Genomic DNA, 27,338 nt, shown 5'->3' on the forward strand with positions numbered 1-27,338 from the left:
TTTAATATTAAAGGAATTATCATTACATTTTGAAAGTAAATGTTATGATATTATCCAGTCTAGGAGAAGATTTTGTTTTCTTTGGCAATTTTTGAGTTCATTCATACTAAGGAAGAATTCTCATTAACAAGCAGCAATACAGATTTCATTGGATATCATATCAGATCTGCACTGCACTTCAATTCCTAAATTGTCTTTATAAGCCTGCAGGTGATCATTTAAAATTCATGGTCATGTGACTACTCCTCTTGGAGACCCTCACAGAAAATAACAGAAACAAGAGAGAATAGCAAGACACACATAGATACTGAGGGCAGCTCGGTGGCTCAGTGGTAACACTGCTGCCTGGCATTAAGGAGGGCAGAGTCCGTGTCGAGGGTCCTCCATGTGTGGAGTTTGCATGTTCTCCTGGTTTCTGCATGGGTTTCTTCCTGGTGCTCCAGTTTCCTCCCACAGTCCAAAGATGCAGGTTAAGTAGACTGGTGATTCTAAGTTTGGAATTAATTGACTTTAAATCACCTTAATAACATTGATGCCTACGTGTTTTAAAAGTCATATTCATCTTTATTATTAAAATAGTGGAATTCAGCTCTTCAATTCCCTTTTATTTCATGAATGTAGATCTGCATGTTCTAGTATGCCATTGATACAGATTTAAATGCTAAGTAAACTGAGAGTCCCCAACCACTGAGGAAAGTCAACTGGCTGTGAATTGTTTAAATTGACACAACATCACCTCAAGTTCAAGTTTTAGATTGCTTGGACTAGAAATAGTGATTATTTACTGTTTTTATCATAGTGTTGAAATTTTTTCATCAACATCAAAGAGTTTTCAATTCCACTTTTTCTGGTGTTTTGACCATTTAAGCTGTTATCTACTAGTGATGATGCTAGCAGGTCTGTTTCTCTTCCACTTGTCGTTGTCAATATCAGGATAAGTAAAGGAACAAACGTCACAGAAACAAAATATAAGAACTTAAAGCTGTGGTAAAAACACATATTTTAAATAAATGTAAATCTCACACTACAATGCTTTTCTGGAAATTGAATAAGAGGATGAAGAAGAGAAAAAGATCAGCTAATTAAACAATTGGAGGTAAAATAACTCATTGATTGTGAAACTGTTTCAAACAAAACTCTGAAACTACTGATATGAACATTTCAAAAGCACCAAATCCTAAACCTTACAGTCAAGTGAAAGCAGCAAATCAAGGAGGATTTTAAAAATGCTTTTCTGCAAAGCAGACTTTGGAGTGTTCTTGTCTTCAGGATAATATTTTTGAGAATCTGCAATTATCTAAAAATGAAGCACAAGTAAAATATAAATCAAAGCAAGATCAGTTTGATAAAATTAACAGTCTAGAGTGCTGACAGAGGAAAGTAAAGGGCAAAGATGAGGGGACTTCAATTGAAAGCCGTCATCTGTAGTTAGGAGATGGGACGGAATTAAAATAAGCAGCTAATGAGATTCCCTATGCAGTGTTTGCGGTATCAGGTCCATGTCAAATACGAACATTACATGAAGCATTAAATACTTGTTGTAACTATTAAGAATGCTCTGTAAGTCTTATTTATTTTAATTTTAATTAATTTATTTTTTTCAAAGTAATAGAAAAGAAATAATACGATTAATGAGACCTCCTTTTAAATAGACGAGCTCGTGCGAGTCTCTGCGCTTCAATTAGCGGCTTCGCCAGCTGGCAGGACTCACGTGCTCAGGGGGCGGAGTCTCCGTCTGTTCATAAAGAGGGCGAAGCCAGTCAGGTAACAGCAGTCCGCTTCTCGCCGTCTGGTCTGGTAGTTTGAGCAGAGCTTAGTATCCTCAAGATGAGTGCTTGTGAGGCTGATTGTAAGACTGTGCTGTCTTTCTGGGCTCCCGTGGAGGCTGATCCTAGATGCTATGGGGAGAATATTCTACAACGGTAAGCCTTTTTTTTTTTATTTTTATTTAACTATGTGTATTGTTTGACTTTTTTTTTTAATATAAAAGCCAAAGTTTAAACTTTGGCTGAATTGTTTTTGGTGTTCATTGTTCTATTTTTAACATGGCAGAAATTGTTTTTTTTTTTTCCTGAAACTAGGTAATCTAATGGTAAAGTGTAGCTTGCTTTTGATTTCATTACAAATGTTTGTAGTTTTTATTTCTACTGCTTTAAGTCCCTCATTTTCTTGACTAGTGTGCAGGCTCAATTGTGTAGCTTCCTGTTGGGTAAGTGTTACTGTAATGTAACTCATGGCTTAAAGTTTAGATTAGACCTGTTTCCCGACCTTGGCCCTGGGATCCCCACCTGACTGCAGGTTTTTGCTTCAACCAGATTTCTAATGGGTGACAACACTGGGTAGCACTGATCTTTTAATTAGAAGAAGAAAAAAAAAACGGCTATGTTCAGAAAAGCACTGTGGCATAACTTTAACAAATTTTGAAATTTCTGCTTTTGCTGTAGATTTAAATGCTTGGCTTTGTTTTGTTTTCATTTTTCCCCTCTGTGCAGTTTTTTTTCCCCCCCCCCCCCCCTTTGTTTGTAGCTTAATAAGCACACTGAATAAAAGGCTGCAAGTACTTTAGCATCAGACCCACTAATTAGTAAAAATGGATTACACAATTGGAACATCTAGAAAAGTAGATTGATCAAGATATTTTAAATTCCATAACTTTTTTGTTTAAACATTTTTAGCTTTCTAATTGCTATATTGTTCCCAAAACATGGAACAAAAACCTGCAGCCACAGGACCAAGCGGGGGGGGGGGGGGAGAACGACGATGCTGGATTAGACAAAACATGGCCTTAATCTGTAGTTGCTTAGTGCTTGAAATTGATGCCATAGTGAAACCATTGCTGGTTTAGGAAGAATCTGCAGGAAGGTTCAAGGAGGAAATCTAACTTCCTGATTTAATAGCTTGGCGTGTGGAGGGTTTTCTTCTTGTGCGTCTTAATCAAAGTCTAAAGAACCCTTCCCCAGAATGAAATTGCTCTTATCCTCAAAATCGTAAAGGTTTGTGTGAAGTTTTTAAAACTTTTTTTTTGGCTATCTTGGAGTGTAAGAAGTCTGATATGGCAGGGGCAATGAACTTTTATCTGAGTTGGCAGTTAATGGCATTAACATCTCCCCTTCCTGTATCTTCAGTTTGTTTGAGACCAATCCAGATGTTCAGAAGCTGTTCCCCAAATTTGTTGACCTTTCCAAAGAGCAGCTGCAGAACAATCCTGGTGTCCAGGCCCATGGGGAAATTGTGGTTTGCAAGCTGACAGAAATCCTGAAATCGAATGGGAAATTCATGGAAATCATCAAGGCTCTAGCAGAAAGTCATGCCAAGCAGCACAAGATCCCTCTGGTTAACTTTCAGGTACTTCTCTCCCTACTGGATTTAAAGGCTTGATCTGATATGAGAATGCTAGGTTTCTGACTGGGGTGTAATGTGGTGGTCTAACTTCATTTCAGAAAGGTAAATGCTTTGAATTGGAGGTTATGGAAAAGGCTTCCAATATCCTATGGCAATGTAGCTATCTCTAAGGTGGCATTTTAAACTCTATTCGTGTCCCCTGAGAGTCGAGAGATGAGTGATCTTTAATCTTCACACCCATCCTGCTCAGTCTTCACTGGCTCCCTGTGTCTTGCAGAATCGAATATAAAATCCTACAAAGCCTTGAATAACCTTGTGCCAAAGTACATCCGTGACCTTCTCCATCACCATGTGCCTGTCTGCCCACTAAGGTCCTCTGATTCTAGCAATCTTGTTGTTCTCTACACTCCATGGGTGACGGGGCCTTCAGCTGTATAGTGCCCAGACTCTGGAATGACCTACCGAAATTAATCGGGTCAGCTGACTCCATAAATTTTTTTTTTTTTTTTTTTTTTTTTTTAAAACCGTGTGTTCAGGAAGGCTTTTAGCTCTACTTTATTACCCTTCTGTTTCTGTCAAGATGCTCATGTAACCTGTGTGCAAGACCAATTGTGTTTTTGAGAATTCACGGTCTTAATCTTTTATCAGGCTAGTACAATGCTATATACTGTGTATGCTGCTGTTCTTGTATTCTGTAAGTGCCTTGAGCATGGGGAAAGGTGCTATATATTACCCTAACATGCAGAAAAGTGTATAGCCTTGATTTAAATGACATCCATGTTGTATACAAGGTAGTGATTAATCGGTTTATCTGGCATAGCTCCATTTTTTGCTTTTAAATTTCTGTAGCTGTGAGGTTTCATTTAGATGGTGTATACCAACTTAGAGTCCAGGTATCTACACTTTAGTCACTGCAAAAGAGAGAGTTCTTACAAATAACGAATGTTAAACTTAGGTAAGGGTTTAAATCTCTAGATCTTTGCAAAGTGAGCTGTATTTTCCACAAATTTGTACACTCAAACTATCATGAGACAACAATGTATTCATTTACATTTAGGCATTAAAGCCTACGAAGTCAGAATGGAGTAACGCTTTAGTTTTGGACTAAGCAGTTACTCCATTCAGGAAGGAACCCCTGTTCAGACTGATACTGGATAGTGCCGGTGGCTTTTATTTTTTGGTCCTTCAAGGTATTTAAGACTGGCATGACATGTAGCTGCTTGTTACCTGCATCCATAAGCTGGCAGGTCTTAACTTCATTAGCTCAAACTATTGAAAAGGGCTGGCAATAATTGAGTTTTCCCTTTACAGATCATCAGTGAAGTCATTGTCACAGTGGCAGCAGAGAAGCTTGATGGCTTTGGTCCTGATGCTCAAACTGCCCTGAAGAATGTGCTGAAGAAGTTTCAGATTGACTTGGGAGCTTACTATGAGGAGCTTGGATTTAAATAGTTTCAATTGTGGTTTATGTAAACTTCATCAATCTGCTTTTTGAGCTCTGGTTTGAATAAAACTATTTGACTAGCTGCTTGGTCCTTTGTATTTTATCCTTTTAGGCCCTGTATGTTTCTCCAGGATGTTTAGAAAATATCAGTTTCTGCTTTACCCTGTATGGTGCAACCTGCCTGGACAGAGATCCTGGTTATGACTACAATGCATTAAACAATTTGACTTGGAACCATTGTGTGATGGACTGGGATCCATGATCTCTGTGGTATGGTGGCACTTAATCGGCATTTTAAACGGTGGGATTTGTCGCCCCGGATGTATTGACTATACATGTGACATAATGGGCAATTGGTCAAATTGCATAATTTGACAATAGTAAATGCTGTGTTCGGGGGGGGGGGTCGGTACTTGTGAGGTTTGTTCCTCCGGTTTAATGGTGCTCACTAGTACGTAATGTTACTTTTCCAGATAACTAACATTGTGCACAATTTTGGTTTATGAACAGTAACATTTCCCTTACAGCAACCATCAGTTGCTACTGCCCAGTAAGAACATCCATTGCCTTTTCAACTGTCTGTACAGTGTTTCTGCTCATCCATTATTGCAGAGTTGTAATCCCGAGTAAGTGAAATCTTGTCTCTTTTGGCTAAGTATACCTTTGCAGTTATCAAGCAGCTGTAAATTCTATTCATCAGGACTAACCTAAAGCGAGTCCACTGGTAGCCTCGAGCTTTTGATCCATTGCTTCAGGCTAATGCAATTGGATGGTGGCTTTTGAGCAATTGGCTCCCCAACCAGCCACACTGTCCTTTTGGCTACAAGTCAAAGGAGCAGACAAACTTGCCACCATGTGATTATTGAAAAGTAAAATTTCAAAGGCAAGCAAATTGCCAAGCAGAAAATGTTTTCCCTGATTTTAATTGGGCAGGAAGATTAAAGAGGAAGGAAAAACATGACTCCTGTGAATGCTAGTCATTTAAAGTTTAAAAACGCAACTAGTCCCATTCAATAAGTAAATTTACAGCAACTGTTAAACAAAATGGCAGGCACCATTGAAGGATTTTTAAAAAAATCCTACTTTACCTGCAGCTAGCATCTCAAACCTCTGATGTTGAAACACTGAAAGCTGGCAAACTGTTCCTAGTTCAAATTTATTTTTTTAAATCCATAGTTTTATGGAAACCAACAGCAAGTACTTTGCAACTGAAACATTGACCTTTTTAAGTGCCACCCTAATGTGAGGTCTTTGAGCACCTTTTTTGGTTTGGTTGGGAGCTTCAGCATAGTTCTGCAACTAAACCAACTGTCCTCCTCCCTAAAAAAAATAAAGGGTTTTGGTGGTCACCCTTCACAAGCGTCTGATCAAACCCTACTTGATCTGTAATGTTTGGTGCCTAATGAGAAGGAAAATGGCGGCTGGGGTTTGCAGGGCAGGCTGCCTTTAGATTTGACAGGTCTTAATGTTTATGATCACTCACCTCCTCCACTTTGGGTTTTTATGTATTGCAGTGAGTGTTCCTCTGCCAAACTCCTCATAGTGACGGGATGGCCAGATTAGTCTGTGAAAATGTAATTGAACTGCACCTCCATCTCTTACCACTCAAATACAGTTCACTTTTGTTTATATAACCCAATCTTTTACTCTGATGCATCCACTTAAAATGAACATTAATGTGTGCTTAAAATTGTGTGTACTTTTGTACTTCAACTGAATGTACACATTGAGTCTGAGGTGTTAAGCAGGTCACCAGTGGTTTTTGATGTTTCATCTAATTCAGATTTCTTTGGACAAATTCAGGTATTTCCAGTTGTGTAAAGTTGGTGCTCAGCAAGCATGAGTTCTGAGTTTGAGTGGAATGCACCAAAAGAGGGGAGGGAAAGGGGTCCTTTGGGTTTTTCATGCATCTTTTCTTCTGTAGGGGCTTCATTGTCTGCATCGGTGACTCAGCAGAAATGGACTGCATGTTGATGCTGAAGTCGTTTGGAGCAGTGACGCCAACCTTCTCGACTTCCTATTCATATGTCTAAAGTGCAATATTTGCAACTTGTTCAAAGTACTTTTTCAGATTACATGGACATTTAAAACCAGTAAATCAAGTGATCTTGATGGTTTTGGAGGATCTCGATCTACCCAAGTTTGTGGTGAAGCTGTGATTTATAGTGAATTCTCATTCTCAAGTTTCTGTACAGGTTGTGACTGCAAGTCATTTATATGAACTGACAGGCCTGTGAGGTACACATTGAAAAATGTTTTATTAGTTGTGACTTTCTATTTATAATGTCTTTTGTAATTGATTTATACTTCTGATCCACATTTTAAAATTACAAATCAAACAATTCAGGTGTGATTAGAATGCACATTGCAGACGTTTTAGTCACCATATAGAAATGACCAGACTTTTTCAACATAGGACACCATAATGTTTGGGCCTCAGCAATGGCAGGTCTATTAAAACAGTCATATTTAGTATTTTGCTGCTTTTTCCTCTGATGCAATGCCTGCTTCAGGACTGCAATTCATAGACCCCACCATGGTCCTCATGTATAAAATGCTTCATACGCCCATTTCTTGTTACACTTTGTGATGTATAAAAACTAAACTTGGACACTGACATTTTCACGGTACCACCCTACCTTCCTTATGCACGTTTCTGTGATCTGCTTTTCTTTTTCATATTCGCATCAGGGGATTTAACAAATACACCGAAATTGCATATCGTTTACAAAGTTAATTCACTTGATTGTAATCATTTTGTAACAATATACTGTAATGGTACATGGAATGGCCAATATTCCAACTATAGCTACTTTAGTATTAGAAGACATCGAAAAAGGAAGAATTAGAAGAGAGTGCGCATTTAGAGACGATAATGACGACTTTGATTTCTAAGAGCTATCCTCTTGGCTCTGTATGCTGATCTGGCGCCATCTTTACAAAGGCCGTCTTTGAGGAATTGTGCTCCACCTGCTCCTCTGCAAGTTCTGTCCACTCTCGGGTTTTTTTTTTGTTTTTTTTTGCTACAGGTGCTTTTCAACTTGAACTCGCTGACCGATCGGCTATTTCACACACATCACCGTGTCGCGCCATGCTAGTTGTATGATATTATCAACTTGTCATCCAGATATGTAACATTTCCTTACACTGTGGGCGACGTGCAAAACATCAAAGCGCAATTCGCAGCGACGTCCAGTTTTCCAAATGTATTCGGAGCGGTCATCTGCACGCATACTGCTATTTCAACGACGCCGAACAAGTTACATCAGAGAGGGATTAATGAGCTGGCATTACATCATATTTAGCTTGAGAACCTCTACAAACGGCAGCTCCATACAGTCGCAGGTGCTTTTTCCAACTAGTGTGGCAAACTGCAAGCAGTTCTTTTAAAGCTAGCGAGTCATCACAAATAGCCATGTAAAGGGAAGAGAATCGAGCAGTTGTGTCGCTCGGTGCTGATGGTATAAAGGCGCCTTCGGAGAATGAATTTGCTTATGTAAATACAATACATTTCCACCTTATTTATGTGCTGCTCAATAATCCACAGAAATTGTGTGCGGCTTGCCAGTATCTGAAGAGATGTGATATGATGACCCTGACCCCGACCCCACCAAATGATCAGCCAAATCAGACAGCGTTACAGGTTCGTTTGAATGTAATTAGAAGAATGTAAAAACAGGTAATCAGGTGCAGCATTTATTTTTTTAAGCAATTCATTTAAATTATGGTCAATATCACATAGTAAAGCTCTTAGTCCTTACTTCATTGGCCATATCTGTTACAGCATCCACTATCGCAATTTCTGACTTCCGAACAGCGTCCGTCAGCAAACAGCGAGATGGCTGAGGCAGAGTTGTGTATGCAGCCATCGCACCGGTCCATTTTTGTAATATTGTCTAAAACAGAATAAACAGATGGTCGGCTGCAACACGCCGTTTCACATCGACTTTGACTTGTGACTGCTTCTTTTTTATTTCGGGAACTGCGCGCCATTCAGAACTTTGGAGTGTCTCTGCCACGCTATATCACCCTGTAACTTCCTTTTCTTGCTTATACCACTACTTTAGCAAACAAATAGTATATTTTCCTTCCCTCTGCTTCGCATTCGGGTAAATTTTTCTTTTTTCCACGTGACTTTGCCAGTGTCTTTTAACAAAACATTGAATGGAAGGTAATTATTTATATTGATTTCTATTTTAAAATATGTGAAGTTCTAGGAGGAATCAGGGTGGGGCTGTACACTGAATCTGGCATGTCAAATTAAAATTTTAAAAATACGTCGGTTGCACATAATACATTTGTTTTTATCAAAAATAATTTAATTATGCTTAATGCACTAAATTATTATATTCTGAAACATGATATTTTTATATAAAATGAATGAAACTTTTTCGTTCTTTGTTAAATTGTTAAATAAACATGGCTCATGTCAATAAACTAACTTCACGCAGGGAGGACGGGAACCATGGTCTCCGGACTGCGAGGCAGCAGCGCTACCGCTGCGCCACAATTTATGATCATTCCATACAAATGAAAGCATAGAATGGTGTACAAAAACAAACAGATTTCAATTTTGACCTCAATTGTAATATTTAGTTGTTTTTAAAAAGCTTTTAATTCTGATGTTTTAATAAAACATTAAAAGAGAATGCAAAAAACGCAAAAGAGAGTAACGTTATGTGATTTTTTAAATGAATATCTGAATATTTCTCGTTGTGTGTGTGTGTTTTTATTTTTTTAACTTTTATTTCACTAACCTTTAGCTCTTAACCAGCGACAATAACTCAGACGAACAACCTGTTGCTTCTTTGAAAGTCACATAACTTTACCGCCAAGTTATCCAACCTCTGCTGATGATAAATCCGCTTGATGAATATTAATTTCTAGTGAGGACTAAATATAACTAATTTGACTTCTACCTAAATGACTGAAATTAGTATATTGCACATCCCACAAGATTCAATAAATTAAACATGATCGAGTTATGTTCAAAAGTGGAACATAAACAATACATGTAATATAAAGTAAATAGATTCTTGTAAATGTAACAACCTGGCATTACCCTTTTTTTCAGTGTAGGCGAGTGCACGGGAAGTTAGTGGAAATTGGGGTAAGTATATTTTTATGCATCTGGATTTGTTTGTGCAGAAGCATACAAATAGGACTCAGTTGATTGAGCTGTCCTGTGTGACATCCTGAGACTTCCACGGGATCCGCTCAGGGTTGCATGATATCATGGCCGCCTGTACACTAATACTGTGAGTGCTGTGCAGAATGGAGGCAGAACCTCTGCATTTTTTCTTTTGATTCCAGGGTTCATCAGGGTTTGTTTTCTTGCTACGACTGTTCAATGCTTGCTTGGACTAAGTGTTGGGCAATATCGTTGAGGCCAGCGGCATGTGCCGTATCTGTTGGTGAAGAAAGATTCACTGACTTGACTTTGCTGACTATGGTGTGATCTTCACTAAATCAATGGAGGCTCTGATTGTTGCTCTCGAGAGACTAAGCAAGAAGCCTGATTGTCTGGACTTGCGAGTGTCCTGGATAAATATCAAAATTCAGGCCTTTAATGACTTCTTGGGCACAGCCATCAGCAGTGTGTCTGTCTGCAGAAGAAGTGTCAAGTGGTTTATTTACCTCAGCAGTGACATTTATGTCTTTGGTGACTCTTCCTATGAAGTCAGTAGACGGATTGGAAGGGCATGGGGGGGTCATGAGATCGCTGGAAAGGGGTGTGTGTTCCTCCTGATATCTATGTAGAAGGACGAAGGTCCAAGTCTTTAGAGTCCCTGGTGCTTCCTGTCTTGCTATATGGTTGTGAGACATGGACACTATCAAGCGACCTAAGATGAAGACTGGACTCTTTTGGTACTGTGTCTACACAGGGAATCCTTGGGTACTGCTGGTATGATGTTGTGTTGATTGAGTGGTTGCTCCTGGAATCCCAAATGAGGCAAATTACCTGCATTGAGAGGGATCATCAATTACAGCACTATGGCCATGTGGCACAATTCCCAGAGGGTCATCCAGTTTGCAAGATCCTCATTGTTGACTACCCAAGCGGTTGGACCAGGTTAAGGGGACACCCACATGACACATGGCTGCAGCAGATAGAGGATCATTTCTGGAGGGTGGGAATAGACCATGTGTATACCTGGGTGGGGGGTTCTTCCAACCAGGATCCCAAGCTGTTTTGTTGTGTGGTGGGTGTGACACCACACTGTACCAGTACATGCTCCCCACCCTGACTTGACCTGACCTGACGCATATTTCTGTTTTTGTCCATATGCCATGTTTTAGTGTGAAATATACGCATGGCGTTATACATGAGGCCCCAGGTGCGATTCACAGACATCACCAGGTGCTGAGGATCTTCTTTGGTGATGCTCTGCCAAGCCTTAATGCATCCATCTTCATCTCCGACTTGTTTCGGAGGGTGGGAGGGGTTGTCCCCTAAATTATTCTCTTCAGCATTCTGGAAGGACTGCTCAATTGGACTGAACATCACATGACAGGCTTTGACATTTAAGAATTTTCCATTTTGTAGCTTTAGAAAACTTATGTGTATGTCCTTAGCAGTATGTCTGGATCATTGTCTTGTTGTGGAATGAAGCACAGTCCAGTGAGTCTTGAGGCATTTACTAGAACTTGAGCAGATCAAATGTTTCCATACAACTCAGAATTCATTGTGCTATCAGCAGTTTCATCATCAATGAAGAGAAGTGTGCCAGGAACTGTGACAGCCATACTTGACCAAGCCATAACACCCAAAGCACCATGTTTAACAGATGAGGTGGTCTGCTTTGGAATCTTCAGAAGTTCTTTTTCATCTCCACACTTTGCTCTCACCATCACAGATTCATTTCCATCTAATCTGCCCAAAAGACCTTTTTTCCAGAGTTCTGCTGGCACTTTAAGTCCTTTTCCACAAACTGTAATCTGTCCCATCCTTTATTCTAGCTAACGGGTGGTTTGCATCTTGCAGTGTGGCCTCATATTTATGATCATGAAGTCTTCTCCTAATATTCGTCTCTGACAAACATATCTGCATCCTGAAGACTGTTTCTGATCCTGTCGGATAAGCATTTGGAGCTTTTTCTTTACCATCGTGAGGATTCTCCTGTCATCAGCAGTGGAGGTCCTCCTTGTACTATCAGCTCCAATTCCTATTTAAATCGGTTTTAGAATTAAAAGAAAACCTGAAGCTGTCACACTGCAGCACTAATCATTGTGCCACCATGCTGCTCCAGATTGTAATTGACGTTATGATAAGAATTTCTAAACACAGATAAGCCCAGCACAGATATTACTTATGCAATGATCTGCTGCACATTTGATTTTAATTTGTCTTCTACTTTTAATCAAGCTGTTATTTTCTCAATTTATGTGTTTTTGGCATCAATCCTGTTCTTACAAAACTGGGTTTTCTGTGTAATATGAAAGGTGGAAATGCATGTTATACAGACAGTGGTACTTTTGACATTAAAATTATTTTCAAATCTAAACATTAACTTATTCAACTAATAATTCCTGTTCATTTTTTGTGAAGAACTTGTGAAACATCAAACTTCACATCTTTCACTATTGTGATTTATTTCACAATTGGCCAAGCTGGTGTGTGGCCTTCAAAACAGCAAGGGAAGCAGGTGAGAATCCCAGCAGTCCTTGCCAGAGGAGGTGCACCATAAACTAGCACAGCTGCAGCCTACAACAGCACCAAATGTGCTTTACACTTAAAGTTCTGAAACAGTTTCTGTAAAGTCCCAAAACACACTCAAAATGTCCCAGAAGGTAAATGGTCACTGCTAACCCCCCTGTCTTGTAAGGAGCAGGGTTTCAAGAAATCTTCCATAAATGAGTATTTATTGAATGAAAAAATAAAAATGTAAAAAAAGCTTTGAATGAGAGAAAAAGATAATTCTAGTAAAGAAAGTCAACGACACAATCTGTAAGAATATCCAAGTTCTAGAGCAGGAAAGGTCAAATCACAATAAAATGAAGAACGATACAAACCGCAGAAACCAGAGCATAATCGTAATGAACTGCACTGGACTTCTTCTTTTTTTCCAGTTGAAGGGCAGGCTGACATTTCCCTTACTTTGAGTTATTTTTGTGACCTGCTGAACAAAAGTCCTTCGTTATTTCCATGAGTTCATGCTAAATCCTGTATCTTCTTTCTTATCTACTCAGAAACTGTTCCTTTTTCCTGTATCATTTAAATACATTGAGACGCGTAAGTAGTTGTCTTGCACCCCTGAAAGGAGACTGAGTCTCAGTACTTTAGCAAAACCAGCTTTATTCCACTTGAAACAGGAAGCAGCACGGTGATTTATCGCAGTGGGGATCTACTGCTCTACTATACAGAGACACAGCAAACAAGCAGGCAGGGCAAGGTCAGTGGCCAAGTTATTCTCTTCCCTACATTTATAATGTTCCTTACATCACCCACAGCGATTGGCGCTTATAACGTGATGTCGATCGGTTCAGAGTTGTTTTTGCAGCACGATGTGCCGTAGTCTCTGTGACAGACAAGCAGCCCTCCACAGACACAGCTATCTCATTTCTTCGTGTTCTCCTGTTTTTTTGGGGGGAGGGGAGGGGGGGGGGGGAACAGTTCAGAGACCTCACAACATCATAAATTCTCTTAATATAAATCTGTTCGCTTCTATCGTTATCCTAATTTTACTAATACTGATGAAAGGCCTGTTTTCTTTTTAATTGACTGTACCTATTCATTTCATAGTTCATTCCTGTACTTATTACAAGACATTTTTAAAGTGTTTCTTTTAGCCACATTGTATAACATTCCTATCTATATGCTTTCCAACATAACATAAATACTGATTTAGTCCTCAATGCCCTAATCAAAGTCTATCAATGATCACTTTGTCTCTCCGTCACTGACCTCTTCACTTAATTATTTCCTTCACTATTGCTTTTAGTTGATTAGAAGGTGCCTTACTTTACTGATGTTTTTCACATACAATTGTGCCACTCATTTCCATGTTAGTTTTTAATCACTTTCTAAATTTCATCTTTTCCATAGAAAATTTCTAACCTTACTTGTACTTTTATTCAGTGGCTGTCATTAAATACTCCAGTATACCTTTATGTCTGATATTCCATATTAGTTTCTCTAATACTTTTCTTGTGTATAAGGCCCTATTAATTTGGGTTTTATTTCAAAAATCAGTTCTTGTCTATTAGACAATTTCCTAGCCACTGACTCTATAAGTACAATAACGAAATTATTAAAATAGCAACCTTCTAAAATTTTATTTCAGTTTCCTCACTCTGACTGGCACTGGCATTAGGAATGTGTTTATCATAGTGTTGAAATTTTTTCATCATCAAAGAGTTTTGAATTCCACTTTTTCTGGTGTTTTGACTATTAAAGCTGTTATCTACTAGTGGATGATTCTAGCAGGTCTCTTCTCTTCCACTTGTCGCATTGTCAATATCAGGATAAGTAAAGGAGCAAACGTCACAGAAACGAAATATAAGAATTGAAATCTGTGGTAAAAACACGAATATTTCATATAAATGTAAATTTCACACTACATTACTTTTCTGAAAGCAGAATAAGAGATGAAGAAGAGAAAAAGACCAGCTAATTAAACAATTGGAGGTAAAAATAACTCGTTGATTGTGAAATTGTTCGAAACAAAACTCTGAAACTGATATGAACATTTCAAAAGCACCAAATCCTAAACCTTACAGGCAAGTGAAAGCAGCTAATCAAGGAGGATTTTAAAATTGTTTTTCTGCAAAGCAGACTTTGGAGTGTTCTTGTCTTCAGGATAATATTTTTGAGAAACTGCAAATCTAAGTTATAAATGAAGCACGAGTAAAATAAACATCAAAACAAAATCAGTTTGATAAAACGAGCAGTCTCGAGTGCTGACAAAGGAAAGTAAAAAGTCAAAAATGAGGGGACTTCGATTGAAAGCCGTCATCTGTAGTTAGGAGATTGGACGGAATTAAAATGAGCAGCTAATGAGATTCCCTATAGAGTGTTTGTGGTATGAGGTCCATGTCAAACAATACAGGAAGCAATAAATCCTTGTTGTAACTATTAAGAATGCTCTGTAAGTCTTGTTTATTTTCATTTTTATTATTTTTTTTCAAAGTAATAGAAAAGAAATAATACGATAATGAGACCTTCTTTTAAATAAACGAGCTCGTGCGCGTCTCTGCGCTTCAATTAGCGGCTTCTCCAGCTGGCAGGACTCACGTGTTCAGGGGGCGGAGTCTCCGTCTGTTCATAAAGAGGGCGAAGCCAGTCAGGTAACAGCAGTCCGCTTCTTGCCGTCTGGTCTGGTAGTTTGAGCAGAGCGTAGTGTCCTCAAGATGAGTGCTTGTGAGGCTGATTGTAAGACTGTGTGCTCTTTCTGGGCTCCCGTGGAGGCTGATCCCAAATGCTATGGGGAGATTGTTTTACAACGGTAAACTTTTTTTTTTTTTTTTTTTAATTTAGTGTGAATTGTTTGGCTTTTATATTTCTAAAAAAAATTTTGGCTGAATTTTTTTTTTTTTTTTTTTTTTTCTCCCCTATTTTAACATTAAAATTGCAGACATTCCTGTGTACCATTAGATCACCTAGGTTGTCAAATTGTATAAAGTGCAGCTTGCTTTTCATTTTAATTACACATGTTTGAAATTTTATTTCTACTGCTTTATTAAACCCCTTTTTCTTGATTTAGTATGGAGATGCAATTGTGTAGATTGCTGTTGGCCAAATCTTAAAACAATGTAACCCATTGCTTGAGGTTTGGATTAGTTACTACGTGGCCTTCAGCTGTAGTTGCTTACTGCATGTTCCAGGCACAGGGAAGATGCTAGAGTGACTCTTGAAATTGATGCCATAGTGAAACCATTGCTGGTTTAGTAAGAATCTACAGGAAGGTTCAAGAAGGAACTCTAGTAACTTCCTGATTGTTTCTATTTAATAGCTTTAGTGTGGAGGGTTTTGTGCATCTTAAAGTATAAAGAACCCTTCCCCAGAATGAAATTGTTATTGTGGCTACAGGAAGAACTACACAACCTAGTAAAGGTTTGTGTGGGGTTTTTAATTTGAAACATTTTTGGAGTTTAAGATGTCCATGATATGGCAGGGCACCGAATGTTATCTGAATTGGCACAGTTAATGACATTAACATCCCCCTTCCTGTATCTTCAGCTTGTTTGAGACCCGTCCAGATGTTCAGAAGCTGTTCCCAAAGTTTGTTGACCTTTCCAAAGAGCAGCTGCAGAACAATCCTGGTGTCCAGGCCCATGGGGAAATTGTGGTTCGCAAGCTGACAGAAATCCTGAAAGCGAATGGGAAACGCAAGGAAATCATCAAGGATCTGGCAGAAAGTCATGCCAAGCAGCACAAGATCCCTCTGGTTAACTTTCAGGTACTTCTCTCCCTACTGGATTTAAAGGCTTGATCTGATTGCCCTTGCTCAGAAGAATGTTGTAAGAGTGCTGGGTTTGACTGGAGTATAATGTGGTGTTCTAACCATTTCAGGAAGGTAGACTTTGGAAGCCTTTTTCCATAACCTCTATAATCCAATTTCCTATGCCACTGTAGCTATCTTAAGGATGCATTTTAAACCCCTCTTTAAATTAATGGTGTCCCCTGAGAGTCAGGAGACTTGAGTGATCTTTAATTTATCTTAATTTGCAGAAAAGTGGCATAGCTTTGATTTAACAACCATGTTGTGCACAAGGTAGTGATTGATCAGAATTTCTGGCATAGCTACTTTTATATTCTTGGTTTCAAATTTCTGTAGCTCTGAGAAGGTGTCGGACTGTGTATACCATCAAGAGTCCAGGTATCCAATCTTTAGTTACTGCAAAATGAAATAGTTCTTACAAATACTTAAACCCTTAAATCAAGCAATGTTTAATTGCTTAAACTGTAGATGCTCTTTGCAAAATGAGGAGTTTCTATATTTTCCAAAAATCTAATACTGGCTCATGAGGCAACAATTCATTTTTATCCATTTAAGAACTTCTATTAAAGCCTACCAAGTCAGAATAGACTAACTTTAGTTTTGGATTAAGCAGTTCGTCCATTCTGGAGGAACACCTGTTCAGACTTACTAGATAGTGCCGGCAGCTTTTTTTCTTTTAGTTGTACCTTCAAGGTTAAGACTAGCATAACCTGTAGTTTACCTGCTTCCATAATCTGGCAGTTCTTGGTCTCATTTGCTCAAACTACTAAAGGGCTGGCAAATAAAACTGAAATTTTTTTTTTCCCTCCTTTACAGATCATCAGTGAAGTCATTGTCATGGTGGCAGCAGAGAAGCTTGAAGGTTTTGGTCCTGATGCTCAAACCTGCCCTGAAGAATGTGCTGAAGCAATTTCAGATTGACTTGGGAGCTTGCTATGATGAGCTTGGATTTAAACCATAGTTTCAATTGTGACTTGTCAACTCTCTCAATCTCTGATGCTTTTGAGGTTTGGTTTGAATAAAAGTTCTTCTAGTGACTGGCTGCTTGGTCCTTATTCTATTTAAATATGCTATCCTTTAGGCCCTATATTCTGTTTCTCCAGGAGGTTTAGAAAATCGGTGTCTGCTTTGTCCAGGCAGCTTGTACCATACAGGGTAGATATCCTGGTTATGACTACAATGCAGTAGAAACATTAATTGGACTTTGGGACCAGTGTGGTGGATTGGTTAATGTTGCTAGCCACAGGTTGGGATCAATTATCTCTGAGGTAGGGTGGCACTTAATGGGTACTTAAATAGTGGGACTTGTCAGCCCCTGGATGTGGTGACTACACATGACATGATGGGAAATTGTTTTTAAATTGCATAATTTGACAATAGTAACAATGCTGTCTTCAGAGATAAAGGAAAAATGGTACTTGTGATTACTTACTGTTCAATTTATTCCTCATAGGTTTAATGGTACTTGTATTTAAAATTCCCTGTTTCTGCAGTCATTTTGCTTTTCCAGACTAGTAACATTGTGCACAATGTTCGTTTACTGTCAAGAACGAAGATTTCCATGACAGCAGAAGCATTAGTTGCTATTGCCCAGTGAACCTACAGTGCCTTTCAACGGTCTGTATAGTGTTTTCTGCTCCTTCATTATTGCAGAGTTGTAATCCGAAGTGAAATTCTCTTTGGCCACGTATACCTGGCAGTTATCTGCCATGATGTATAGCTGGGTGATCATCCCATTCATCAGAAATAACCTAAAGCTAGTCAGTTGGTAGCATTAAGCTTTCAATCGGTTGCTTCAGACTGTAACAATTGGATGGCAGCTTTTGAGCAATTGGCTCCCCAAGCAGCCACACTGTACTATGGCTACATGTCAAACGTGCCTCCATGTAATTACCGAAAAGTTAATTTCAAATGCAAATTGCCAAGCAGACAAAATGTTGACCCCCAATTTTATTTGGGGGGGGGGGGGGGTAAGTTTTAATTGTATAGGAAGGAAAGAACAAAATTGATGTGAATGCCTGTCATTAAACTTAAACACAACCTGCCCCATGTAAATTAGTGTTTATAAAAAAAATAAAAGTGCTTGCCATTTTACAATTATCAGTTTTATGGAAACTGACAGCAAGCACTTTGCAACAGACTTTTTTTTAAGCTATTAAGTGCCACCCTAATGTGGGGTCTGTGAGCACCTTTTGTGGTTTGTTTGGGAGCTTCAGCATACTGCAGTTCTGCATCTAAACCAACTTTGGTTTTGGTGGTCACCCTTCATCACAAGGGTCTGATCAACCCAACTTGATATAAGGGGCCTAATGAGGGAAATGGTAGTGTGGGGTTTTTGAAGGGCAGGCTGCCTTTAGAATTGACGGGTCTCTGAATGTTTATGATCACAAACCTTCTTCACTATGGGGTTTTTATGTACAGTGAATGTTCCTCTGCCAAATGCATCAAGGTGACTGGATGGCCAGATTAGTTTGTGAAAATGTACTTCAAAGAACTGCACCTCCATCTCTTGCCACTCAAATGCAGTTTACTTTGATAGGTAACCATTATTTTACTCTGCTAATGATCCTTTAAGTGTATGTATCAGAATATCCTTTCGGCTGCTACCGTTAGGAGTCGCCACAGTGGATCATTTTTCATATATTTCTATCCTCTATCTTGTTCTGTTCCACCCATCACCGGCATGTCCTCTCTCCATCCATAAACCTTCTTAGGCCTTTTTCTCTTCCCTGGCAGCTATATTCTTTCCATTTTTCTTTCAATATACTCATCTCTCCTCTGCACATGTCCAAACCAGTGCAATCTCACCTCTTTGACTTTGTCTCCCAAACATCCAACTTGAGGTGATCCTCTAATGTACTCATTTCTTACCCTATCCATCCTCGTCACAACCAATGACAGTCTTAGTCTTTAACTCTGCTACCTCCATCTGTCTCCTGCTTTCTGGTCAGTGCCATAGTCTCTAAACCATATAACATAGCTGGTCTCATTACAGTCCTGTAGACCTTCCCTTTCACTCTTGCTGATACCCATCTATCACAAATTACTCCTGACACTCTTCTCCACCCATTCCACTTCTTCACACCTACACTCTCTTCTTCATCTCTCTTCCACAATCCCCATTACTCTGTACTATTGATCCCAAGTATTTAAACTTCTCCACCTTATTCAACTCTACTTCCTGAATCCCTCCCCATTCCATTGACTTCCCTCATTTACACACGTGTATTCTGTCTTGTTCCTACTGACCATCATTCCTGTTCTCTCTAGAACATATCTCCACTTCTCCAGGGTCTCTTCCACCTGCTCCCTACTATCACTACAGATCACAATGTCCTCAGCAAACAACATAGCCCACGGGGACTCCTGTCTAATCTCGTCTGTCCATCACCATTGCAAATAAAGGGCTCAGAGCCAATCCCTGATGTAATCCCTCCTTCACCTTGAATGCTTCCATCACTCCTACCAGAGATCCCACCACTGTCACACTTCCCTCGTACATATCCTGTACAACTCTCACATACTTCTCTGCCACTTCCCGACTCCCTTATACAATACCATAACTTCGCTTGAGGCACCTTGTCATATGTTTCCTCCAGGTCCAGAAAGACACAATGCATCTCCTTCTGGCCTTCTCTATACTTCTCCATTAACACCTTCAGAGCAGATGTTGGTTTCATGCCAAGAAAGAAAACCACAAATGCAAACTGCTGCTCACTAATCATCACCTCACTTCTGAACCTAGCTCCCACTATTCTTTCCCATAACCATGCTGTGGCTCATCAATTTTATTCCCCTGTAGTTACTACAGTCCTGCACATCCCACTTATTCTTAAATATCGGCACCAGTACACTTTTTCTCCACCCCTCAGGCATCCTCTCACATTCCAAGATTCCATTAAACAATCTGGTTAAAAACCCCACTGCCATCTTTCCTAAACACCTCCATGCTTCCACAGGTATGTCATCTGGACCAACGGCTTTTCCATTCTTCATCCTCTTTATAGCTGTCCTTACTTCCTCCTTGCTAAACCGTTGCAATTCCTGATTCACTATCTCCACATCATCCAACCTCCTCTCTTGTTCTCTTCATTAATCAGCCTCTCAAAGTACTCTTTCCATCTGTTCAACACACTCTCCTAACTTGTGAGTACGTATCCATTTTTATCCGTTATCACCCTAACCTGCTGCACGTCTTTCCCAGCTCGGTCCCTTTGTCTAGCCAATCAGTACAGGTCCTTTTCTCCCTCCTTAGTGTCCAACCACTCACAACTCATCATATGCCTTTTCTTTAGCCTTTGCCACCTCTCTCTTCACCTTGTGCCTTATCTCCTTGTACTCTTGTCTACTTCCTGCATCTCTCTGACTATCCCACTTCTTCTTTGCCATCCTCTTCCTCAGTATACTCTCCTGTATTTCCTCATTCCACCACCAGGTTTCCTTTTCCTCCTTCCTCTTTCCAGATGTCACGCTAAGTACCCTTCTTACTGTTACCCTTGATACATCTGCTGTAGTTGCCCAACTGGCTGGTAACTCTTCACTACCACCCAGTGCCTGTCTCACCCATCCATCCAACTCACACTGCACCCGACCTCCTTGGCCCCTCCCATAGGTGGTGAGCCCATGGGAAGGGGGGACCCACGTTGCCTCTTCGGGCTGTGCCCGGCCGAGCCCCATGGGTGCAAGCCCGGCCACCAGGCGCTCGCCATCGAGCCCCATCTCCAGGCCTGGCTCCAGAGGGGGGCCCCGGTGACCCGCGGTCCGGGCGAGGGAAAACGCGCCTGTCTCACCTTCTCCCTAAATTCAATCTTGCAGTCTTACTTTTCAACTTCCACCATTTGATCCTTGGCTCTGCCCTCACTCTCCTCCTTTTCTTGATTTCCAACGTCATCCTACAGACCACCGTCCTTTGCTGCTTAACTACACTTTCACCTACAACCACTTTGTAGTCTTCAATCTCCTTCAGATTGACTCTTCTGCAGAGGATGTAATCTAAATGTGTGCATCCTTCTCCACTCTTGTACGTATCCCTATGTTCCTCCCTCTTCTTAAAATACGTATTCACCACAGCAATGTCCATCCTTTAGGCAAAATCCATTATCCTCTGACCTTCTTCACTCCTCTCCTTGACACCATACCTATCCATCTCCTCTGTTCCCTTCACCAACATGTCAATTGAAATTCGCTCCCAATCACCATTTTCTGTCCCTTGGGCACACTGTTCATCACTTCATCCAACTCACTTCAAAAATCTTCATTCTCATCCATTGCACACCCAACTTGTGGCACATGTGCACTAAGAACATTCATCATCACACTTCCAATTTAAAGCTTCATAATCATCACTCTGACAATCTTTTCACCTCCAAAACACTCTTGACATACTGTTCCTTCAGAATTACCCTACTCCATTTCTCCTCCTATCCACACCATGATAGAATAATTTGAATCCACCTCTGATCCACCTGGCCTTACTTCCCTTCCATTCAGTCTCTTGCACGCACAATATATCAACCTTCCATCTTTCCATCATATCTGCTAACTCTCTCCCCTTACCAGTCATACTGTCAATATTCTAAGTTCCTACCCTCAGTTCCACTCCCTCTACCTTCCTCCTTTCCTCCTGCCTCTGGACACATCTCCCGCCTCTTCTTCTCCTTTGTCTCCATCTTCTTCGGCCAACAGTAGCCCAATATCCACCAGCACCCTGTTGGCTAACAGTACTGGTGGTGGTCATTGTTAACCCAGGGCTTTACCGATCTGTATGGAAATTTGTATTGTTTTCCACATATTGATTTAGTAAAATTTTACACCAGATGCCCTTCCTGATTTAACCCTCCCCATTTATCTGGGCTTGGCACCGGCACGAAGAAACACACTGGTTTGTGCATCCCCAGTGGCCGTGGCTGGTATGTATCATAATATAGGCATGCTTAAAATTATGTTTACTTTTGTACGTCAACTGAACATACACATTATTGAGCCTGAGGTGTTAAGCAGGTCACCAGTGGTTTTTCATGCTTCATCTATTTCAGATATCTTTGGACACATTCGGGTATTTCCAGTTGTGTGAAGTTGGTGCTCAGCAAGAATGAGTTCTGAGTTTTTGCAAAATGCAGCAAAAGAGGGGGGGGGGAAAGGGAAAGGGGTCCTTTGTCTGGGTTTGTTCTTTGCATCTTCTGTATGCACACTACATGTCAGATGATAGAACATCAATTACTGCACAGCAGGGTGTTTGGTGCTCATTGTGATGTCAGCAAACAATTTTAAAAGTGATTTTCAATATTCGTGTTCATCTACACTAAGACTCTGGGCCTGCTTGAAGCACGAGCAGCACACTTGTGAATATTCCTGCAGTAAATGGAGCAAACTGACTTCCATCCTGGTGTTTTCAAGTTTAATGCAGTCCTCCATATTTGTGGGTGAAAATCAAGAAGCAGCATAATATCTTGTGAATGATACATTCCTGCCATTGACCTTCTTTCCTTCTTTGTTTCTTTCTTTCTATATCAAATTTCTGTGTTTATTGCTAAGGTAAATCATTACTGGAATTATTGTTCATGTCCCTTGGCTTCCAGAGAACAACATCAGGGCCAATTAGTGGAGCCCAAAACAGACCATTTCATGCACTGTATTGTTATAGATAGGTAACAGCACTGAGCATTGCTTCAGAATTTAAAGCAGAGGATTGTTATAAAAAAAAAATGTAATAATATGTTAATTGACAAGGTTAATCTTTTCAGATTGTTTGCACAGGCATTTGAGATTATTTACTTTTTTATTGTAGTGTTGAAATTTTTTCATCACCATCATTGTTCATCATCAAAGAGTTTTCAATTCCACTTTTTCGGGTGTTGTGACTATTTAAGCTGTTATCTACTAGTGATGATGCTAGCAGGTCTGTTCTCTTCCACTTGTCGTCGTCAATATCAGGATAAGTAAAGGAGCAAACGTCACAGAAACGAAATATAAGAATTTAACTCTGTGGTAAAAACACGAATTTTTCATATAAATGTAAATCTCACACTACGTTACTTTTCTGAAAGCAGAATAAGAGATGAAGAAGAGAAGACCAGCTAATTAAACAATTGGAGGTAAAATAACTCGTTGATTGTGAAAGTGTTCGAAACAAAACTCTGAAACTGATGTGAGCATTTCAAAAGCACCAAATCCTAAACCTTATAGGCAAGTGAAAGCAGCTAATCGAGGAGGATTTTAAAATTGTTTTTCTGCAAAGCAGACTTTGGAGTGTTCTTGTTTGCCTGGATAATATTTCTGAGAATTTGCAAATCTCAGTTAAAAATGAAGCACAAGTAAAATCAAAATCAAAATAAAATCAGTTTGATAAAACGAACAGTCTCGAGTGCTGACAAAGGAAAGCAAAAAGTCGAAGATGAGGGGACTTTGATTGAAAGCCGTCATCTGTAGTTAGGAGATGTTATGGAATTAAAATGAGCAGCTAATGACATTCCCTATAGAGTGTTTGTGATATTAGGTCCACGTCAAATACGGACAATACAGGAAGCAATAAATCTTTGTTGTAACTATTAAGAATCCTCTGTAAGTCTTGTTCATTTTAATTTTTTTTTTCAAAGTAATAGAAAAGAAATAATACGATTGATGAGACCTTCTTTTAAATAAACGAGCTCGTGCGAGTCTCTGCGCTTCAATTAGCGGCTTCTCCAGCTGGCAGGACTCACGTGCTCAGGGGGCGGAGTCTCCGTCTGTTCTTAAAGAGGGCGAAGCCAGTCAGGTAACAGCAGTCCGCTTCTCGCCGTCTGGTCTGGTAGTTTGAGCAGAGCGTAGTGTCCTCAAGATGAGTGTTTGTGAGGCTGATTGTAAGACTGTGTGCTCTTTCTGGGCTCCCGTGGAGGCTGATCCCAGATGCTATGGGGAGATTGTTTTACAACGGTGACCTTTTTGTTTTTTTTTAATTTTGTGTGTTAATTGTTTGGCTTTCATATTTTGAACTTTGGCTGAATTGGCTTTTGGTGTTCTTTGTTCTATTTTAACATTATTGCTGCGTATACATTTTCTGACAAATTGGGTGTTCTAATGAAGTACAACTTGATTTTGATTTCATTACAAATGTTTGTAGTTTTATTTCTACTGCTTTATTAAACTCATTTTCTTGACTAGTATGGAGGTGCAATTCTGTAGCTTGCTGTTGAAGAAATCTTAAACCACTAACCTCTGGCTTAAGATTTGGATTGGATCAAACCTGGCCTTAAGATGTAGTTGCTTACTAAGTTCCAGGCACAAGGAAGATGCTAGCGACTCGTGAAATTGCCACAGTGAAACCATTGCTGGCAGGGCAATTTTATCTGAATTGGCACAGTTTGAGGTATTAACTTCCCTCTCCCTGTATCTTCAGCTTGTTTGAGACCCATTCAGATGTTCAGACGCTGTTCCCCAAGTTTGTTGGCCTTTCCAAAGAACATCCATCCATCCATTTTCCAACCCGCTGAATCCGAACACAGGGTCACGGGGGTCTGCTGGAGCCAATCCCAGCCAACACAGGGCACAAGGCAGGGAACCAATCCCGGGCAGGGTGCCAACCCACCGCAGGACACACACAAACACACCCCCAAGCACACACTAGGGCCCAATTTAGAATCGCCAATCCACCTAACCTGCATGTCTTTGGACTGGTGGGAGGAAACCGGAGCGCCCGGAGGAAACCCACGCAGACACGGGGAGAACATGCAAACACCACGCAGGGAGGACCCGGGAAGTGAACCCGGGTCCCCAGATCTCTCAACTGCGAGGCAGCAGCGCTACCCACTGCGCCACCGTGCCGCCCTTCCAAAGAACAGCTGCAGAACAATCCTGATGTCCAGGCCCATGGGGAAATTGTGGTTCGCAAGCTGACAGAAATCCTGAAAGCGAATGGGGAAACGCAAGGAAATCATCAAGGCTCTGGCAGAAAGTCATGCCAAGCAGCACAAGATCCCTCTGGTTAACTTTCAGGTACTTCTCTCCCTACTGGATTTAAAGGCGATCTGATTGCCCTTGCTCAGAAGAATGTTGTAAGAGTGCTGGATTTGATTGGGGTGTAATGTGGTGGTCTAACCATGTCGGAAATGTAGACTTTGGAAGCCTTTTTTCCTTAACCTCTATCATCCAATTTCCTATTCCAATGTAGCTATCTTGTTAAGGATGCATTTTTAACATCTATTTAAATTGGTGTCCCTTGAGAGTCAAGAGACTTGAGTGATCTTTATCCTTTGATGCATACTAGGGTAAAATTAAAGACTGTCCATGTCATGTGCAAGATTGATCAGTTTATCTGGCATAGTTTCATTTTCTTGCTTTCAAATTTCTGTAGCTGAGGTTTCAGTAGACCATGTATAACTTAAAGCGTCCAGGTATCCACACTTTAGTCACTGCAAGGGGTGGGGGGTGAAGTTCTTGCAAATACCTTAAATTTAAACACTGTTTATTTTAGAGGTTTAAATCTCTAGATGCTCTTTGCAAAATGGGCTATTTGTGTATTTTCCACATCTGTACTCAACCACTTATGAGCAAACAAAATATTCATTACATTTATATCCATGTAAGAACTTGCATTAAAGCCTACCAAGTCAGAATGGAGGGGTGTTTGGGGTTTTTTTTTAAGTTTTGGACTAGGCAGTTACTCCATTCAGGAAGGAACCCCTGTTCAGTCTGTTACTAGATAGTGCCAGCAGCTTTTTCTTAGTTGTACCTTCAAGGTATTAAGACTGGCATGACCTGTAGCTGTTGGCTGCTTCCATAAGCTGGCAGTTCTTAGCCTCACTAGCTCAAATAATTGAAAAGGGCTGGAAACAGCAATGAGTAATTTGTAATTCTCCTTTACAGATCATCAGTGAAGTCATTGTCACGGTGGTAGCAGAGAAGCTTGACGGTTTTGGTCCTGATGCTCAAACAGCCCTGAAGAATGTGCTGAAGACCTTTCAGATTGACTTGGGAGCTTGCTATGATGAGCTTGGATTTAAATAGTTTCAATTGTGATTTATGTGAACTTTTTCAATCTTGATGCTTTTGAGCTCTGGTTTGAATAAAAGTACTTCAGAAGTGACTGGCTGCTTGGTCCTTTCTATTTAAATATTCTATCCTTTAGGCTTTTTTTTTTTTTTTTTTTTTTTTTTTTTCTGTCCAGGATGTTTAGAAAAATCGGCTTCAGCTTCTACCATACAGGGTAGATATCCTGGTTATGACTACAATGCAGTAGAAACAACTGGATTTTTGGACCAATGTGTGGTGGACTGGTTAATGTTGCCAGCCACAGTCTGGGATCAATTCGGAGGTAGGGTGGCACTTAATGGGCATTTAAATTGGGATTTGTTAGCCCCTGGATGTGACTATACATGTGACGTGATGGGCAATTGTTTTTTAAATCGCATTTATACTATTGACAAATTATGCAATTGGATAGAGGAAAAATGGTATTTGTGATTTACTTACTGTTCAATTCAACAGTTTAATGGTACTCCCTTGTATTTAAAATTCCCTTTCTGCTGTAACTTTCTTTGCCTTTCCAGACAAGTAACATAGTTCTTGACAGTAAACCAAGATTGTGCACAAATGTTCCCCTGATAGCAGAAACATCAGTTGCTACTGCCCAGTGAACATCCAGTGCCTTTCAACTGTCTATATAGTGTTTCTGCTCATACATTATTGCAGTTGTAATCCTAAGTGACTGTCTCTTTTGGCAAAGTATACCTTGTAGTTATCTGCCATGTATAGCTGGATGATCATTTTATCAGGACTAACCTAAAGGGAGTCCACTGGTAGCCTCAAGCTTTTGATCAGTTGCTTCATTCAGACTATAACTCAATTGGATGGCAGCTTTTGAGCAATTGGCTCCCCAACCAGCCACACTGTACTATGGCTACATGTCAAAGGGGCAAACAAACTTGCCACCATGTAATTACCGGAAAGTTTAAAATTTCAAATGCAAGCAAACTGCCAAACAGACAAAAATGTTAACCCCAATTTTATTTGGGGTGGAAGTTTTATATTAGGAAGGAAAGAACAAAATTACTATAATGTGAATGCCTGTCCTTAAAGTTAAACACAACCTGTCCCATGCAAATTACAGTAACGGTAAACAAAATGGCAAGCAACCT

At 40.0% G+C, this 27,338-nt stretch overlaps 2 protein-coding genes, 1 long non-coding RNA gene and 2 pseudogenes across 23 annotated transcripts in view; 4 read left to right on the plus strand and 1 right to left on the minus strand.

Annotated features, from left to right (window-relative positions):
- The window catches only part of LOC127529846 (uncharacterized), a 62,305-nt gene extending 45,071 nt beyond the window's left edge, over positions 1-17,234 (minus strand). The window contains exon 1 of the long non-coding RNA XR_007936462.1: positions 17,112-17,234. This is a non-coding gene — a long non-coding RNA (uncharacterized LOC127529846). The remainder of the gene's footprint in view (positions 1-17,111) is intronic.
- Positions 1-27,338, plus strand: part of LOC114662051 (myoglobin-like) — a 110,277-nt gene that overhangs the window by 58,497 nt on the left and 24,442 nt on the right. For 3 of the 19 annotated variants that reach the window (XM_051934874.1, XM_051934871.1, XM_051934875.1), the window contains exon 2: positions 3,126-3,345. The exons of 9 other annotated variants lie outside the window; for them this stretch is intronic. In XM_051934874.1, the coding sequence (XP_051790834.1) occupies positions 3,126-3,345 (220 nt within the window). Of the gene's footprint in view, positions 1-1,749; positions 1,923-3,125; positions 3,346-4,653; positions 4,867-26,281; positions 26,327-27,338 lie in introns of those variants that run through there. 7 more of the 19 variants (XR_007936461.1, XR_007936460.1, XM_028815359.2 and 4 more) reach the window with 6 other exon arrangements.
- Positions 1-27,338, plus strand: part of LOC114663256 (myoglobin-like) — a 105,243-nt gene that overhangs the window by 37,377 nt on the left and 40,528 nt on the right. Inside the window, exon 1 of one of the 3 annotated variants that reach the window (XM_051934885.1) lies at positions 24,004-24,016. The exons of the other annotated variants lie outside the window; for them this stretch is intronic. The gene's annotated coding sequence lies outside the window, so the exon portion shown is untranslated. Of the gene's footprint in view, positions 1-24,003; positions 24,017-27,338 lie in introns of those variants that run through there. 3 annotated transcript variants of the gene reach the window in all.
- LOC114662050 (myoglobin-like) lies at positions 15,061-26,283 on the plus strand (annotated as a pseudogene).
- Positions 23,968-26,283, plus strand: LOC114662053 (myoglobin-like; annotated as a pseudogene).

Source organism: Erpetoichthys calabaricus, chromosome 12 (genome assembly GCF_900747795.2).
Source record: "Erpetoichthys calabaricus chromosome 12, fErpCal1.3, whole genome shotgun sequence".
Taxonomy (NCBI): domain Eukaryota; kingdom Metazoa; phylum Chordata; class Cladistia; order Polypteriformes; family Polypteridae; genus Erpetoichthys; species Erpetoichthys calabaricus.